The 16,451-nt window shown below is 40.5% G+C and overlaps 1 protein-coding gene across 1 annotated transcript; it reads left to right on the top strand.

Moving 5' to 3' along the window:
- Positions 1 to 390: 390 nt before the first annotated feature.
- Positions 391 to 15,753, top strand: KLF5 (Kruppel-like factor 5 (intestinal)). The gene is made up of 3 exons (XM_010018393.1): positions 391 to 1,252; positions 2,407 to 2,466; positions 14,953 to 15,753. The coding sequence occupies exons 1-3, from the start codon at positions 397 to 399 to the stop codon at positions 15,129 to 15,131; spliced, it is 1,095 nt and encodes a 364-aa protein (XP_010016695.1). The 5' UTR covers positions 391 to 396; the 3' UTR covers positions 15,132 to 15,753.
- Positions 15,754 to 16,451: the final 698 nt, after the last annotated feature.

The following is a 16,451-nucleotide window of genomic DNA, read 5'->3' as shown; positions in this document are numbered from 1 at the left end:
ACCCTGCTCCAGCAGTGAATTGCAGAGTGAGAGATCTGCAGATTAGGCAGAGTGCCTGTCATTTCTGCACCTTGTGCTGTCTGGTAGGCATAAAAGATGGAAAGTTTGCTGTACGCTGTAATACCGGCTCGCTCTTCATGCTTGCTTCGCGTGAACAACTCATGCCGTGGCTTTTTCTCCTTGTTCTTGATGATGTTGATTAAGACACCGATTATAAAAGATAGGTTTTCATTAGCGTGAATGTTTACAGCTTCCTCCGTAGGTAGCTTGCGGCCGGCTGAACAGTATTGCCTTTTATTTGCAAAGCCTCACGTGGCTTGCATGCCATCATCTTTCTCAGATGGTAACAAATCATGTGGACTATGATCTGTTTTGTTTTTGTAGACAAGATGTGAAATGGAGAAATACCTGGCACCTCAGCTCCCGCCTGTCCCCGTCATCCCTGAGCATAAGAAATACAGAAGAGACAGTGCCTCGGTTGTAGACCAGTTTTTCACTGACAGTGAAGGGTTGCCTTACAGCATCAACATGAACGTCTTCCTCCCCGACATCAGCCACCTGAGAACTGGCCTGTACAAATCCCAGCGACCCTGTGTAACCCACATCAAGACAGAGCCAGTCACCATCTTCAGTCACCAGAGCGAAACTACTGCCCCTGCCCCCCCTACTCAGGCCCTCCCTGAATTTACCAGCATCTTCAGCTCCCACCAGACCCCCGATGTGAACAACATTTTCATCAAGCAAGAGCTTCCTACTCCAGACGTTCATCTTTCTGTCACGCCCCAGCAAGGCCAGTTGTATCAGCTCCTGAGCTCACCGGATTTAGATATGCCCAACACTACTACTCAGGCGGCGGTGATGGACTCCCTTAACAATGTCTCCATGCCGTCAGCCATGGCGGGCCTTAACACGCTCTCCTCGGCTGTTCCACAGACTGCGATGAAACAGTTCCAGGGCATCCCCCCCTGCACCTACACCATGCCAAACCAGTTTCTGCAGCAGCAGGCCACTTACTTCCCTCCTTCGCCCCCAAGCTCTGAGCCTGGAAGTCCAGACAGACAAGCAGAGATGCTACAGAATTTAACCCCTCCTCCGTCATATGCCGCAACTATAGCTTCCAAGCTGGCAATTCACAATCCGAATTTACCAGCAACTCTGCCCATAACCCCGCAGAACATCCAACCAGTCAGATACAATAGGAGAAGTAACCCAGATTTGGAGAAGAGACGTATCCACTACTGTGACTATCCTGGTAAGCAGTCTGTGCCAGAAAATCCCAGCTCTTGCAATAATAAAGAGTGGGAATAATAATGGATGAGGTGTAAGTGGTTTTCTTTAGTTGTAGTCTACACCTAGGGAGAAGCAAGTATTTCCTTGTCAAAATAGAATTTCTCTGTTTTATTTTGCGTGGCACACGTTCACATGCTTTAAATAATATACACCCTTTCCTTCATGTCATTTGAAATTCTCTTAAACACCTGAGCTCGTTTTACCATGGTATGAAACTTGTGCTTCATAGGCAAAAAATCCCCGAACAGTAAAAATGATGGTCTCCTGTAATGTAAGTAAGTTAGTGTGACAATGCAGCTCCTGCTTGCACTTTCTTAATGCCCATGACGGAGCAGAGGCTCACTTTGTCCAACACAGCACAGCTCAGTTAGATTGGGCTGGTGCTGAAAGAACCATTTCAGCTCCCGGTAGCTGAGGCCTGGGCCATATCTTCCGTGTTACAAACAGGGGATTTAGCTGCCCACATAAATCCATTAAAGCTATCTCTGAAAATTGTCCACAGATGGATTCCCTTCCATCCTTTTCTGTGTTGAAGGGGAGATGGACCTGACTATAAGCTGCGCTTCCATGTAGTATGTGATCCCAGATGCAAGACATTCGCACCCATCCGAGCACAGAGAAAAACCGCTGCTTGTGGTTGATCTCCCCCCTTACCAACATAACTCTCAGCGGGGTATCACCCGTTCAGTGTACTGTGTGATAAATGCTCAGTGGGAGAGTTATGCTGAGCCCTGGGTGACAGTGACACCAAGTCTGGCTTCATCAGATCCTTCAGGAAAATTTTGAAAAAATAGAAGTTCTACTCTGAGTTGTTAGCCTACGTAGCAGGTGTTACAGTACATAGATTGTAGCGCTATTGGTCTATACTACATTACAAGGTAGTAAGTCTACCAGAAACATACAAAAATTATTCTCTTTTCTGTGTAAAGCAACATATCCCTAGCAGCCTTCTATGTCAAATCTTATTTCAAAATGATGATGGTGCCAGGAGGTGGTGAACTTAAACGTTTCCAGCTAGTACCCCAGCACTGAGTGAGAAAGCTTAAATGTAACATGGAGTGTTCATGTTCTCCCTGCTGAAATGCCTCTCTGCTTTTTTGTTTTGTTTTGTTGTAGGCTGCACGAAAGTTTATACAAAGTCTTCTCACTTAAAAGCACACCTGAGAACTCACACGGGTATGTACTCGCTATATCTCACTGTCTTTTGTTCATTCGTGGCTTACCTATTTTCTGAGAAAGCAGGCATGTTTGATCTGCCATCTTCTCCCTGCTTTCCGTGGAGTGCTGTGGGTTCAGGCTGGCTGTTCAAGTTAAGAAAAATTTTAAGGTCTGATCAGTGACAAGAAAAATTGCTTTTATCATTACTGCAGTTTCCTTAAACCTTCTATAATACAGAACTCAAAATAAGTAAGAATAAAACAGATGAAACTTTCATTTTCAATATAAAGTGTTACAAAAAAAGGACTTTTTTCACTTGAATAATGAATTAATCATAGCACACATGTTACAGTTTTCAAGTCTTATTTAAATAGATAGCATTTTCTGGCTTGGGCTTTTTCTTTGACCTATTAGAATTATTTAATCTTAGAATTTTTCCAAAACATCTTCTGTTTGCTTTGTCCTTAGTGAAGTGTGCCTTTTTTTTTTTTTTTAAGACAAGTAATTCTATATATTTCTTTTTAAAAAAGAGACGTAATTTAAATTTTTTGTCAGTGAAAGACATTAAAATGGAGAAAGTTAAGAGTGTCGGTGTGTCACGCTTGGTTTTTGTACCTCAGTCAAATTCTGCCTGCAGCTACAGAGGCAGTCCCTGTTGGTGGGCCTGCGTGGAGCAGAGCTGCGAACAGTGTTGCTTGCGCATGGGTGCGGGAGCCGTGCAGGCAGAGGACAGGGTTGGAAGGTAGAACCTCCTGCCCTAGGTGCTTTTCCTAAGCATTCACCTGCCGAGGCAGGGGGAAGGAAGAGGGAAATGGGAGAAAAATGTGGCTCGCCAGCAGCATGCCTGAAACTATTTAGGCCAGTTCTTAGCTGGGATGTTAGTACAGAATTGCTCATGCTAAATCAGTGAATGCACATGACCGGTCTCGTAAATAAATCAAATGAGAGAGCTGCAACTGCTGTTTTTAAAACCAAGTGTGAACCCTAGCTCTTCTGTGTGTGGACCTCGATTCAGAGCAAAACAGGAGGCACAGTTGAAGCAACTTGCTTTTTGAACCAGGCTGTCGGCGCTGTGGCTGTGCTGTTCAAGTAATGGGGTTTCACCTAAGTTTAAATCATAAGTCAAAACAAAACTTAACGTGAGCTGTGATCTAACAAAATGTTTCACTATCTCTATGGAAACAAGGCTTTCTATTCAGCAGCTATTTTGAATGGATTGTTGGATTATTGTAAAGAAATTGAGTATCTCCAGGCTAAATGTTACTATGGAAATTTTGTTTTGATAAATGAAAGAGTTATCTGTGCTGCAGTCAGAGTCAAAAATTACAAGCAACCGTACAAAGGTTATTGCTTTGCGTTAGTAGTAGACTAAGCAAGAACACTGTTAAAAATATTTCTGAAATTTGTAATCACTCCTTAGCCATAAGCTTAGTAAGAAAGGAATATTTTTATGAGGCTCTAAACCTGAATAATCTGAGAGAGTATAATCCTGTTGCTCTTTAATAAATTATCTGCAAATTTGAGAGTGTGCGATTTCCCTTTGCGTACTTTAGCCAGCAGCTAAATACCAGCTTTAAATATCTCACTTGCTATTAAATGATAACTAGGAAGAGAGATAAAAGCAAAGCTTTAGTCTAAAAATGAACAATTACATAGTCAGCATTTCAGACGTACTAGTTTTCTTTTTAAAATCAGTTTATATCTTTTTTTTTTTGGTAATGACTGTAGGGTGTATAAACTTAATACCTCTGCACACAGAAATACAGACCACGTTGCTAACAGACGTTGCTTAGGGTCACTAATGTTTATTGTTGCCTTCACTTTTTTACCTGTAGATATTTGAGCTTAGAAATGTGGATGAATGTGCGAAGGTCAGAGGAGCTGATGTATTCATGGAAACAAGAATGTTGTTTTAGATAAAAATCTAGTGAACTTAAGCAGGTCTGTAATACAAAGGGTCTTCTGGGGAGGTGAATGAAGGGATAAACTGTCCAAGGTGTGCATTACATGCAAGAATGTAAGTCTGTATCCTGTTACCTGCATTATTTCACAGTTTGCATTAGTTTAACTCTCTTGAATATTCACTTAATACTTGAAGATTTCCAGCACCGATTCTGGTCTCTGCCTTAATATATGCTTGAAATGTGTATTATGAGGAAGATCTCTGACTTACCCAGTACTGTAAATCCATTAAGTGAACGTTAAAGTAAATGGGTGCAAACTCAGGGAAACCTGTGAAGTTGCACAGCTCCCCCAGGAGCGCAGGGGAATCTTGCTATTGATCTCCAAAGGGCTCCATGCCGAGGGCTAAATTTGGGGGTGTACCTCTGTGCATCCCATCCCCCAGCACTGTGAATTCATACTGCACTATTAAGCTTTGATTATTTTTTTTTTAAGTTGTGTTGGTTTTTTTTTTTTTTAAAGGACTTCTGTGAAGCTTTTACCTTCAAAGTCTAAAGCAAGTGTCACGTAATCCATTTTAATAAAGTTGTGTGTGATATTCTTTCAAATCCCTTCAGGGATAGCAGACCTGTTTATCTGGCTAAACCCGTTCTTTAGTAATCATGGACCACTGAAGTTGTTTTCTCCTTATTCTTAGTTTCTTAACAATACCTTTTAAAATTGGCTGCAGTCTTTCTCTCATCTCAACCAGTTCCCGCCCTTCTCAGCAATCTGTCATCTTAAAATAAAAGAGCCTGCAGCAAAGTTTGTCTGCCATTAAAAGTCAAGACAGACCTTATGATTTTCCTTTTGTATTGGAAAATCTCAGCCTTTTCACAGTATTTATTTAGCAGCCTTTCTTTTCTGAAAGGCTTTCACTGGGTTTAGTAGACATTCTTTGAGAAGAAACCTAAGGGAAATGTTATTTTTGATAGATGGAATGTAGGCTGTGGTCTTCCCCCCCCCCCCCCCAATTCAGATATGAACACATTGTCAGACTTCATAAATTACAATTAAAAAAAACTATAGGAAATGGGCAAAAGAAAAATCCCATACATTTTTCTTCTTGGGTGTGCCCAAGGTGTTTACCTTACACCAAGTCAGGTTGTATAAGCTGGTGTAGTTATGCTGATTTAGTGTAATTATACTGAACTTTTCGTAGTTGATGAAGAATCCAATATTCACTAACGAGCTAAGCAAGGTTAATGCATTTGTACCTGTCACCGAAGCAGGCACTCGTTTTTTTTCCCTCTAGGTAATGCTGTAGCACTTGTAAATTATGAAGTAAATTTTAGTTGTGTATGTTGGGTAACCCCAAAATTGAACATGAAGAAAGATTTGAATGCTGCAAAGATACAGGACATTTTGTATCCATCTCCACACAGTTCTGAAGCAGATGTCTGGTACATTTTAATACCTTAAAACACTTAATTATGGCATCTTAACTCCATATTAGTTGTTCCTGAAACACGTAACATGGTATTCAGTATGCTAAAGTACCTGTTGGAACATCTCTCAAAAGAGATGGGATTTTTTGACCTTTTAAAGCAGGGATTTTTCTTTTAAAACAATTTTACCTGTTAGTCATGGAACAAGTTTTTGTTTCATAACCAGCATTGTGCAACTGTGGTATATGATGGGGGACGGGGTTACGCATTTATTGCGGGCTGTCCAGCAGTAAAACCACCTTCAGGCCTCTGGCATAACAGCTATAACGTGCCAAATGTCACTGGAAAGCAGTTACTTGTGTGTTGTAGATAAACCTCATCCAGTTCCTTTTCTGGCGTCTGAGTATATACACATATATATCAAGTAATCCCTTAGAAACAGCATTCCTATAAATTACCCTGTTAGATTTCTTTGTGTTAAAGATACGGACTGTGGAAGTTGAGCCTTTGATATTCCCTGTAGGGAATACCCTACCTGTGCCCTACCTGTAACGCTGCAGAAGAGCTCCTGGGTCCAGGGTGGGGGTTTTCTTTTATTATTTCTGTGAACAGCTGCACACTTCAGACTTGTGTATGGTTTTAAGAGGAAAATCTGTCATTGTTTTGAACACATCAAGGCACGCGCATTGAGGACATTTTCCAGCTGCATGTTGGTTTTCCGTATACAGTCTTTGTACAGGCATGTTGTCTGGTCACATGGTGGGCTTGCCATTTATAGTTTCAAGCATTAACTGCAGAACTATTTCATCTCTATCTATAGATCTAGTTTGTATTTGGTGATGGGAAGTGGAAGCTGAGATAACTGAAGAGAAATGGCATTTCTCTAAATGAGATGCACTCAAAATACTTCCACTGTCCCTAGTTATTTCAAATGTTTATGTAGGCATCGGACAGCTGCTGACTTGTGTGGTTCCTCAAGGTGTTAAACGTTTTTATTTTAGATCTCTGCCTCAATAGATCCAGAATTAGGCTCTGATCTACATCAGTATTAGGACCAGTTGTGTGCAACAGACTTCTGAAGCAGCCCATAGGACTTGACACTCCCAGCTTACCATAGCATGGGGATGCTTGTTAAAGGTGGTACCATACAGAATTGCCTGGGAATTCAGGATGCCCGTTGTTCAGAAGGGAGGACAAGGAGTAGCTGGACTTCTGCTGGGAAAAAAACACCTTTTGAAAACATGTATTGACTCAAATAATTCTGAGACGTGGGGGATTTCACTCATGGTGTACAAGTGGGGAACGGAGGCCTCAAAAGATTCAGCGTTGCTCATGGTTGCAGCATTCTGTGTACATAGCAAATCTCATCCTGGAAAAATCTTTGCATCATGAAAACAGCTATTAAGTAATATCTCTGTGCAGATTCTCCTTCTTTAACCTGTTAGATGAGTCAGTTGCACAGATTATACTTTAAGGAGGTGTCGGTAAATGCCATCATTGATAGAGACAATAAGGAAAGATGGAGGAGAGTTAAATAAAACTATTGACAAAGTGCATTAAAGTGCAGTGTTGCTAGACACTGCTGGAGAATATGTTGGTATCTTTTATTTATGAATTCTGCTAAGTCCATTAGTTGCCTGCGTGAGAAATGGAAGTACATTATTTTCCTGTGCAAACCACAGTTTAAGGGAAAATAATGCGCTTTTTTTTCAAACACTTTGTGAATGATTGCAGACCTTGGGATTAATTGATCCAGTCCTTTATCTGTAGTCATAAGCTAAATGAGACACATTTGAATGTGGTGTTCAAAAGAGGGTGAAATCTTAGCAACACAGGCCTGAATTTTAGTGAAGTATTATTGGCCATTCACAGCAGTGTCCAGCACACAATTTTTATGAAGCAGGAATTAAATTCTAAGGTGTCAGGTGAGGGGTACTCCTGTTAGATTTCTAGATACTGAAAAGAAAAGCCTAGTATTTTCTTTCTGATTAAAAGCCTAGAAAGTCCCTCTAAGCATGAAAGCTTAAAAAAAACCTGTTGTTTCTGTCAATTGCTCCCTGAGAGGATTAAACTTCAGTTCCAGGATATTTGATTCCTGATAAGGAAACTGTTGACCTAAGAGACCAGCTTTAAATATAGTTCATTTTGAGTCCGCCCTACATAGGCTAATATAGTCCCAAGATTCACAGCAATTGCCAGTGATTAAAACTTTCCATTATTTGATTAGACGTTCCTTATTGTAATTAATTTCTGAGCTTGACTGGGACGATTGACTCCTGGTTCCAGGGTAGTGTGTTGTTTGTTGTTTGTTAGATGACCTGCACCTCCCATTGGTGAAAGATTAGAAACATTTAAGTAATGTCCTAGTTTAGTCTGAGTATCTTGGTAGCAGCATTCCTGTCCTGTCAGCTTGCATTATTTATATTCAGTGATCTCTAACAACTCTGATTAAAGACATATTAAAACCTTTGATTTTGGCAAGTGTACAGTGCTTTGCTTTGAGTTAAAACAGCTTTAATGTATTGCTTTTTGTGTGTGTGTGTGTATGTGTGTATGTGCATACAGTAGATGGATATCTGGAAGTCTACAGTACATGTTGAATAAATTCCATTTTAAGAGCACCTCTTATCTGACTGTACAAGAGCCAGTGTTATTGGTGTGTGTTCTTGCACCATGGGCATAGATGAGGAAATACGTTCTTCAGCACAGGACGTGTACACACAGCAGTGCACCCCAGATGGCATGGATTTCTGATAAACCTGCTCTAAAAAAAATTCCTTTCCTCTTTGTTTGCATACCTCCTCAAAGAGAGACCACCTCTGTTAAGACAGAATGTTATACCAGAAGGAAAATAAACCATCACACAGGCCAGTCAAGATTCCCCAGTAATCCTCGAACTGCGTAAGACAACACTTAGCAAAACAAGAGTGCTCCAAGCACTGGTGGGAGCGCTGAGAAGATAACGCCTTCTGTGCCTCTGTAGTCAGAAAGTGAATGATGCACAACTCTTGATTGTCTTCTTTGCTTACCAGGCAGTTACCTTTTTTTCCCGTTCATGCTTCTGTTAGAGATCAAATACTGCTGGTTTATCAGTGATCAGACTTACACAGTATGACAGCTGTCTGTTACAGGATTCCTTAAAATGCTGTTTTGCTGTGAAGTAGTACTTAATGGTCACCCTCTGGCCATTACTATACTAGGCAGAGGCTTTATCACGTTTAAAAATGTGCAGCATATGTTATGGATTCGTATTACTGGTGGCTGTTTCAAGGACTAAATTTATTTTGTCACTCACAAAATAAGCTGGATGTACCTTGTGTACTGTAAGCCCTCTGATCCATCTCCATCTCGGACAACTGAGGATTTCAGTGCACTAAAGAGCTTTTAAACACCTGAGAGACTTTTTTATGTTGAAATTTCAGCTTTCTGCTATTTCTCGGGGCGGGGGGGGAACCAACAACAAAACCCTGTCTTAAACAGAGCAAAAAAAAAAAAAAAAGTCAACCCCCTCCCCCTCCCAACAAGCTGCTTTTAATGACAACTACAGTGCTTGGTCAATAGCAGAAGGAAGGTCTAACTTTAGGTAAATGGTGAGAGCTAGAAACCTCTGTTGAATGAATGCAGACATACACCCAAGCAGCGACTTTCATTTCCAGTCAGCCTGGAAAAGACCAGAGTTAAAAACCTTAAACTAGAGGAAACCTATTTCGGGCAAACTGAAACAGAGGAAACACATTTCATTTGTTCTTTTTTTTTTTTTTTTCCTAAAAAATGGAGGCTATACCATGTGAAGGAACCGAGACAACTGATGTTAAGATGTGAAAAAATTGAAAACAAATGCACCAGAAGACTTTGACATATAAATCTTTATAATAATGTTTTAAAATAATACAAGTTATGCATATAACTGGTGCAATTACAGTGCAGAAACTTCTGCTTTGCCTACCACCTTTTTATCACACCTAGTTGTGTATTTTTTAAGGCTGAACCCTTGCCATTAGAAATAATTCCATAATAAAAACAAGTAATATTAAAATGATGGAAAGAATGGCAGGGGCGTGTCTTTACACTATTATACCCTCACGAGCTGTATTCAGGTGTTGTCTTTTCAGAGTCTTTGAAAAGCGTTCTACTTTTTCTTCTTCAAGGAAGCTCCAAACTCACTGCTCTGACAGAAATTTCTGATAGGAAGTAAGAGAAGTTGCAGGCGTTGGCTGGTGTAATACCTGTATTTGGGTTTCTGCATACCCAACAGAGTTACCTAACTTTAGGTTTGAAAATCTGGCCCTTGTTGTTCACAGCTTTATATTTAAAGCAAGCCGTCCTAGCAGGGAATTGCAGAAATGAAGTCCCACAACTCTCTGGTGAAATAAGGAAGCTTATTTTCGTGTTGATGGGGATATTCATCACTAATGGAGGTTTTCAGTGGCTCATTTTTTTCCAAACAGGATTTTAACAGAAACATTTTCTTGAGCAGAGGCTGTGCATTGAAGATAGAGGCTGTCTTCAAAATGACCGTCACCCCCCCACCACTGGTGGTACCATACTTACCCAAACGAGCATGCCCATGACAGTCACTGCCAGTGGCCACAGTTAGTGTTAGGAAAGCAATTGGTGCCTTTGAGACCACTAAATCGCAAGAAGATAGATGAAAGGGAGAAGAGCCCACACGGTGTGCCTCACTAGTTCAGACCATTCTCTTTAAGGATCAACAAGAATCCTGAAGCTTGGAATAGTTTTATCTGTTGAAGTGGCTGATTAGTTTAGCTCGTTGTACGTGGATATCCAAGTATCTTCTTGACATCGTTACAATCTCACAGCATTATAAATTCTAGGGTTTTGGTTTTTAACAGACAGACACACTGCAAGCAGAATAGTCTCCTTTCAGGTTAAACTGCCTTATCTCTTGCTAGGTGCTTTCTGTAAAAGAGGTTCCAAACTAAACAAGAGGGCTTAAAATTTCTGTGCTCAAGTACAAGTCTGTTTCTCATGCTCCACAAATGTATTTTTTTTAAACTGGAGAATGGATGCATATTAACAACTCCACAACTTAAAAATATATTTTGTGATGTATAAGCCTAGCAAAACATTTTAAACCAGTGATACTGGAAGGAGGTTATGCAGAAATCCAATTAAACTTATGAAATCCCTATCCTGTTGAAGTATAATTTAAAGGAAAGCAGTTCTGTTTCCCAGAAGTGCTGTGTATAATATTTCTGGCTTGGGAAGAAAGGGTTGGAGTGTGCTATTTGGCTGGAAATCGGTACCAGCTTCCTCCATGGTGTTTGAGTTGAACAGTGTTGACATTCTAACAAATCCTGTGGAAGCTCCCCTGAAGTGGAGGAGTTAGCTGTTTTCTTGCCTTTACAGTGAAATATCTGTTGGATATCACGATCGAGTTCCAGTAACCGAGTCGTACTGCCTTTGCATTTGATGACCAGTGGCATTCTTGGTTTAACACCCTATAGAAGCCCTAAATTGCTGGAGGAAAACCAAATATTTCTGAAACTTTACAGCTACTGTATTTCGCACAATCATTAAAGTAAACAAATCTTACATTACTATGTAGCCAACGAAAACAGTGGATAAAGGGTTCAGTGTCCCTTGTTGTGTATACCTGCTTTTTTAAAAATAAATCTTCAACCCCAGATTTCTCAGCAAAGAAGTAGGATCACTTCAGAAAATATGTAACATGAGGCTCTTTTTCCCTTGCTGCAGGAACTTAAACCAAATTCTTATTTCTGCTAAATGACAAAAAGCATGTGTATAGGTTGAGAGAGAGAAAATATTACCAGCTAGTTGTTGTTCTGCTTTCTTTAAAGGAGTGAAAATAATCTCCACCTTCTTTTTCTTGCTCCCCTTCCCCCTTACCCAAAAGGAAAACATTTGAAATTGATTCAGTTCTTAAATAGAACTTTCCAACGGAAACTAGCATTACAAACATAGATATTCAGTATTTTACCCCTAGGATTTATTCAAAATAATCCGTGCCTCTACACTGGTGCTAAAAATACATTTTCCAGTTCTCACTGTTGGCCAAAGCAGGGGTTAAAAGCAGCATTCTGACTTTAATTTCCAGTACATAAAAGTAACACTGTTAAAACAATCTGTGTAAAGGCACCAGCTTGTTCCCTGACGCGCATGGCCTGAGCACTGCTCCGTTTAGCTCAGGTCTGCAGAAGGGCTGGCCAGGAGGAGCAGTCACTGCATGGCACTGCCCAGGTTTACCCCTGAGCAGCGCTGTTGCCAAGGAGGGTTGGTGGCTGCTGCAGGCAGTGGAGCGACCAGGACAGCAGTGTAAGTTTCTAGATGGTGTCTTTGGGAAGCTGAGTCCCCTGGAGTTTGATGGGGGTCTCCCTGATTCAGTATTGACTTGGAAGCTGTGGCATCCAGCAAGACATGAGGTTCACTGTAGCTGACAGTTCACATGCCAGGAGCCTTCATATCACCTGCTGATGCTGCTCACAGTTTAGAAAATGTTTTAAAAGCGGACAGCAGTTTTGTTTGGACTCAGGCTGGGTGAGGTACCACCTACACAGGACAGCTTTGAGACTCCTTTTTCGGTACAGTGTAGTATGGTGAAGTTGCACATACTTCATACCTCCTTGATGCCAGGCTTGGAAAGTGATTTAAACCTCCTGGTCCGTGGTCCGGTCTGGTCTGGATACTCCTAGGCTTCTGTTCAACTAGTGGTGTTTTCCTGCCATCTTTATCGTTTCTCTCATTCCTCATGTAAAGTGGATAAGCAGGTGTTCAGAGTATACAGAGGCTTGACCATATATATGCTCTCTGTGGGTGGTTAGGGTGGTAGGATAAGAATCGAGTATAATGTGGCAGTTTTAAGTGAAGGCTTTTAAAGAAGCCTTCACTTCAGAAGAGTTTGAAGAGTTTTAAATTAAGGTGCTTCAAATGACCTCCATGTGTGCACGTGTTTTAACACAAAGTGTTCACGGAAGGTCTCCCTGGTGCTGTGCCTGTGGATCAGCAGCAGTCTTTTACAGACTGCATTAATAACCCAGCTTAAATACATTAAGGATGATGTATATAGTGCAAAAGATCCCTTGCTGAATAAAGACCTTTCCTGTCATTCTGCCATGAAGAGCAAATGTGTTATTTCAACTAGCTTTTCTGATGTTAGAAATGCTTTACACGCTGGGTTTGAATGAAATCTGTATTTTAACCTATTGTATATGTCGCATGGAGCAAAAGAGAGTCCTCTGTGATGGATCATTCCACTCTTCAGTCTGTGTCAGACAGAGAAAATTCAGCTATGACGGAAATTTGTAATGATCTGTATTCTGATTTGCTATCCACCAAATACTTTTGAACTCTGTGAGAGGAGATGCCAGGCTCTTAAGTTTGTTTTTCTTAAGGGATGATATGTTTCCACTGTGATTTCAATAAATCTCAGTCACTGTTTATGCAGTGAAGTGGTTGGTGGATGGGGGGTTATTTTTTCTTGTAGAGGTCTGGTCCTCGTTGTGACTGTGCTGCCAACAGGAAGTCACATCCCCATGGCAAGCGAAGGGCTGGTTTTGCTCTCAGTAGTAGACAGAAAGTTGCTAGTTAGTTGATCAGAGAAGCAGTAGAAACACGCAGACAAAACCAGTTTCATAGTTTCATCTGTATGATAAATTAGCACCTCTGAAGTAATGTTTTGGAGTTTCTCAGATGGTGTTCTCTGCATAGCTGGTGCAGAACAAACAGTCTGATTGCAGTTTACTGGCTCCTGTCTTTCTTCCGCATGCTTGTGTGATGTTAAACCAGGGAAAAGTAGGAGTCACTCCACTCAGCTGTAGGATTGAGACTCTGAGGGTAAAGGTCTGAGACTGGTGGAGAGGGAGAAGCTCTGTAAGACGAGTTGGAAAGGGCATTTTGGAAAGCTCAGACTTGTTCTGATTCTGCTCCAGATGAAACTACTGCCGGGAGCTTTGATACACTCATTTTTCTTCCTCTTTTTGCCAAATGATTCAAGTTAATATAAAGGCTATAGATAGCAATCAGCTCTTCCAACTGAAAGGTGTTTTTGTCAACCAACATCAAGCAATAGCCCATAAATAGGTAATCTTAGCCTCTTTTTTTACATGAAGATTGCTTGCACGGTGACATCATGTCCATACCAGCTCCTGAGCAGGTGTACGTACACGCGGAAAGTTCTGGTTTCACGCAGAAGTCATCTTGGCTTTGTGGCTTTATAGTTCTTCCATTTCAACAAACACCTATAAATTACAGACATGCTTAAAATACCTTGTTTATGGTTTTTGAATGGGTGAATGCAAATATTTTAGGTGCTTGGGTCAGTGTATTCAAGACTAACTGGATAGTTTGAAGTTGTATTCAGAGCTGCTGTAACACAGCAAGTTCTCAGAGATGACATGCTCCCCCTACATTAGTATAGACTGATGGAGACAGCAAGCACTAAATTATGGCTATTTAAACACCCAGTTGTAGACGTTGAATTTTTAAAACTGCTTTGATCCTTTAGGTACTTTCTCCTGTATATAGCTAGCCCAAATCGGAATACCACAAGTGTTTATTGCCCCTGACATTTTAAAAAATACTATCCCTGTGGTGTTTGTAACACACTGTACCCCTTTCTTTGCACATCAGAAGCTCTTGAATAGATCTGCACACTACAAAAAATGTTTATAGAAATCTTCCTTCCCATTTCAGACCTCTTAAAAAAAGCTCTATATAACTTAATTTACCCATATTTAAAAGGTGCAAGTGTAAGTCACAAACAAGTCTGGATTGTCACGTGCAACTGCTTTTTCCCCCACTCCGTCTCATACTGAGATGAGTGTAAGGGAGGGTATTTCAGTCTCATGCAGGTTTTTTTTTCTCTGTGATTTTCTGTACCATAGCTGTCTCCAATTTGTATGTTTGAAGGTTTCTTATATTTTACCGAGGTGTTAAATCACAGAATCACTGAATTGACAGGGTTGGAAGGGACCTCTGGAGATCAGAGGGAAGAGCAAGATTCACTGGAAAAAGAAAAGGGCTGTTAGTTTGGGGCCTATTGAATAGATATATGAATAATCAGGAAACATCAGCTCCTGTGTTGTCATTTATTTCTGGTTTAAATTGAAGAGCATTGCCATGAAGTGCAATCTTCCATCAGTTTTCTCCTGAAGAGTGAGAGCTGACAGCGTCCTCTCTCTGTGCTCTCTTTCAGGTGAGAAGCCATACAAGTGCACGTGGGAAGGCTGCGACTGGCGATTCGCTCGCTCGGATGAGTTAACGCGCCACTACAGGAAGCACACGGGGGCAAAGCCCTTCCAGTGTGCTGTGTGCAATCGCAGCTTCTCCCGCTCCGACCACCTGGCTCTGCACATGAAGAGGCATCAGAACTAAAAGCTGGACTTGTCGTCGAGGCTGTTCTGTATCTATGCAATTTCCTATTGACTCTCTAAACGGAACTCAAGTTAGTTTAATTTTTGAGTATGGGTTACCCATTTAAAAGAAATCTCAAGTGAAACTGGAAATGTATATTTTGTATATTTATGCAGAAAAAGGGAAGACACTGTATCACAATACCAGAGTGTTCAGTCATTTGTTTGCTGTCATGATGTATATGGCTTTAGTCAGCAGGTTTCATCTCTTTACAAGTATTATGTCTTGACACATTGCAGCTTTGTACATTTTTTTTTTCCTCTTGCGGTGTTTTGACCAAAGCACTGTCATTCTTGTGACAATGTTTAGTAAACAAATTAATGAGAGGCTGCAGGTGAATGAACACAGTGGAAAAGCCATGAATTGTAATCTGTCAGGTTTTTACTGGACATACTTAGTACTTGTGGGGTTTTTTTTAAAATACTAAGTCATTCTGTGGAAAAAGGTACATAGAAAAAGTCATAAACAGCCATAGAACAAAACATTTTGTTCTGTATGTTGCATGTTTGCTATGACAAAGATTTTGTAAATATGCAAATCAGCTTTTTAGGTTTAATACAAAATGTTTTCTAAGAATCATCTGAAAAAAGTTGTTTTACGTTTAATAACATGGCACATTTACAAAAAAAAAAAAGTTATTTAAATACCTCTCAAAATCGTACCGACTTAGCTTCATTTTTCTTCAGAGAAATGAGCTAAGCATTCAGACATGTTGTACCTGTTAACTCAAACGGTGTGCACTGAATATTCAAAGCAGGATTTTGTTTTCAAGTTGCTTAAAAGGGCAAAAACACGAAGAATGAACCGTGAAGTCAACGTTGGAAGCTTAGCTAACGGGGATAGTTGCAAGGAACACAGAATGTTAAACCTCTTACTATAAGCTAAACTTAGTATCACTTTAAAAAGAAGGATTTAGGATGCAATTTTCATATACAGACATGTTAAGCTGGTTCAGCACCAGTGTGATCTAGTTTTGTGTGGATATTGCATGTAATTCACTAGAAGGTAAGGATACAGTAATTTTGTGTCAAATTACAGCGCGGTTTAGTTAATCCACTGTTGAGATTGACGCACGCAGGGGAAAATTTACTGCTGACAAAAGTAGCTGAAACTCCACTGAAGACAATGAGGTGGTGCCCTTTTATGCTAACAATGACTTTGATCCACCGTGTTCAGCCTTGAAATAGTAGATGGAGGGCCAAAGATGAGGTTAGACCACATAGGATTTGGCCAGACAACAGGAGAAAACCAAACAAACCTAAGAAGTGTCTGGACTTCACA

The sequence above is a fragment of the Nestor notabilis genome, unplaced genomic scaffold (assembly GCF_000696875.1).
Source record: "Nestor notabilis isolate BGI_N333 unplaced genomic scaffold, ASM69687v1 scaffold410, whole genome shotgun sequence".
In the NCBI taxonomy this organism is placed as follows: domain Eukaryota; kingdom Metazoa; phylum Chordata; class Aves; order Psittaciformes; family Psittacidae; genus Nestor; species Nestor notabilis.
This window is presented reverse-complemented; position numbering and strand designations above follow the sequence as displayed.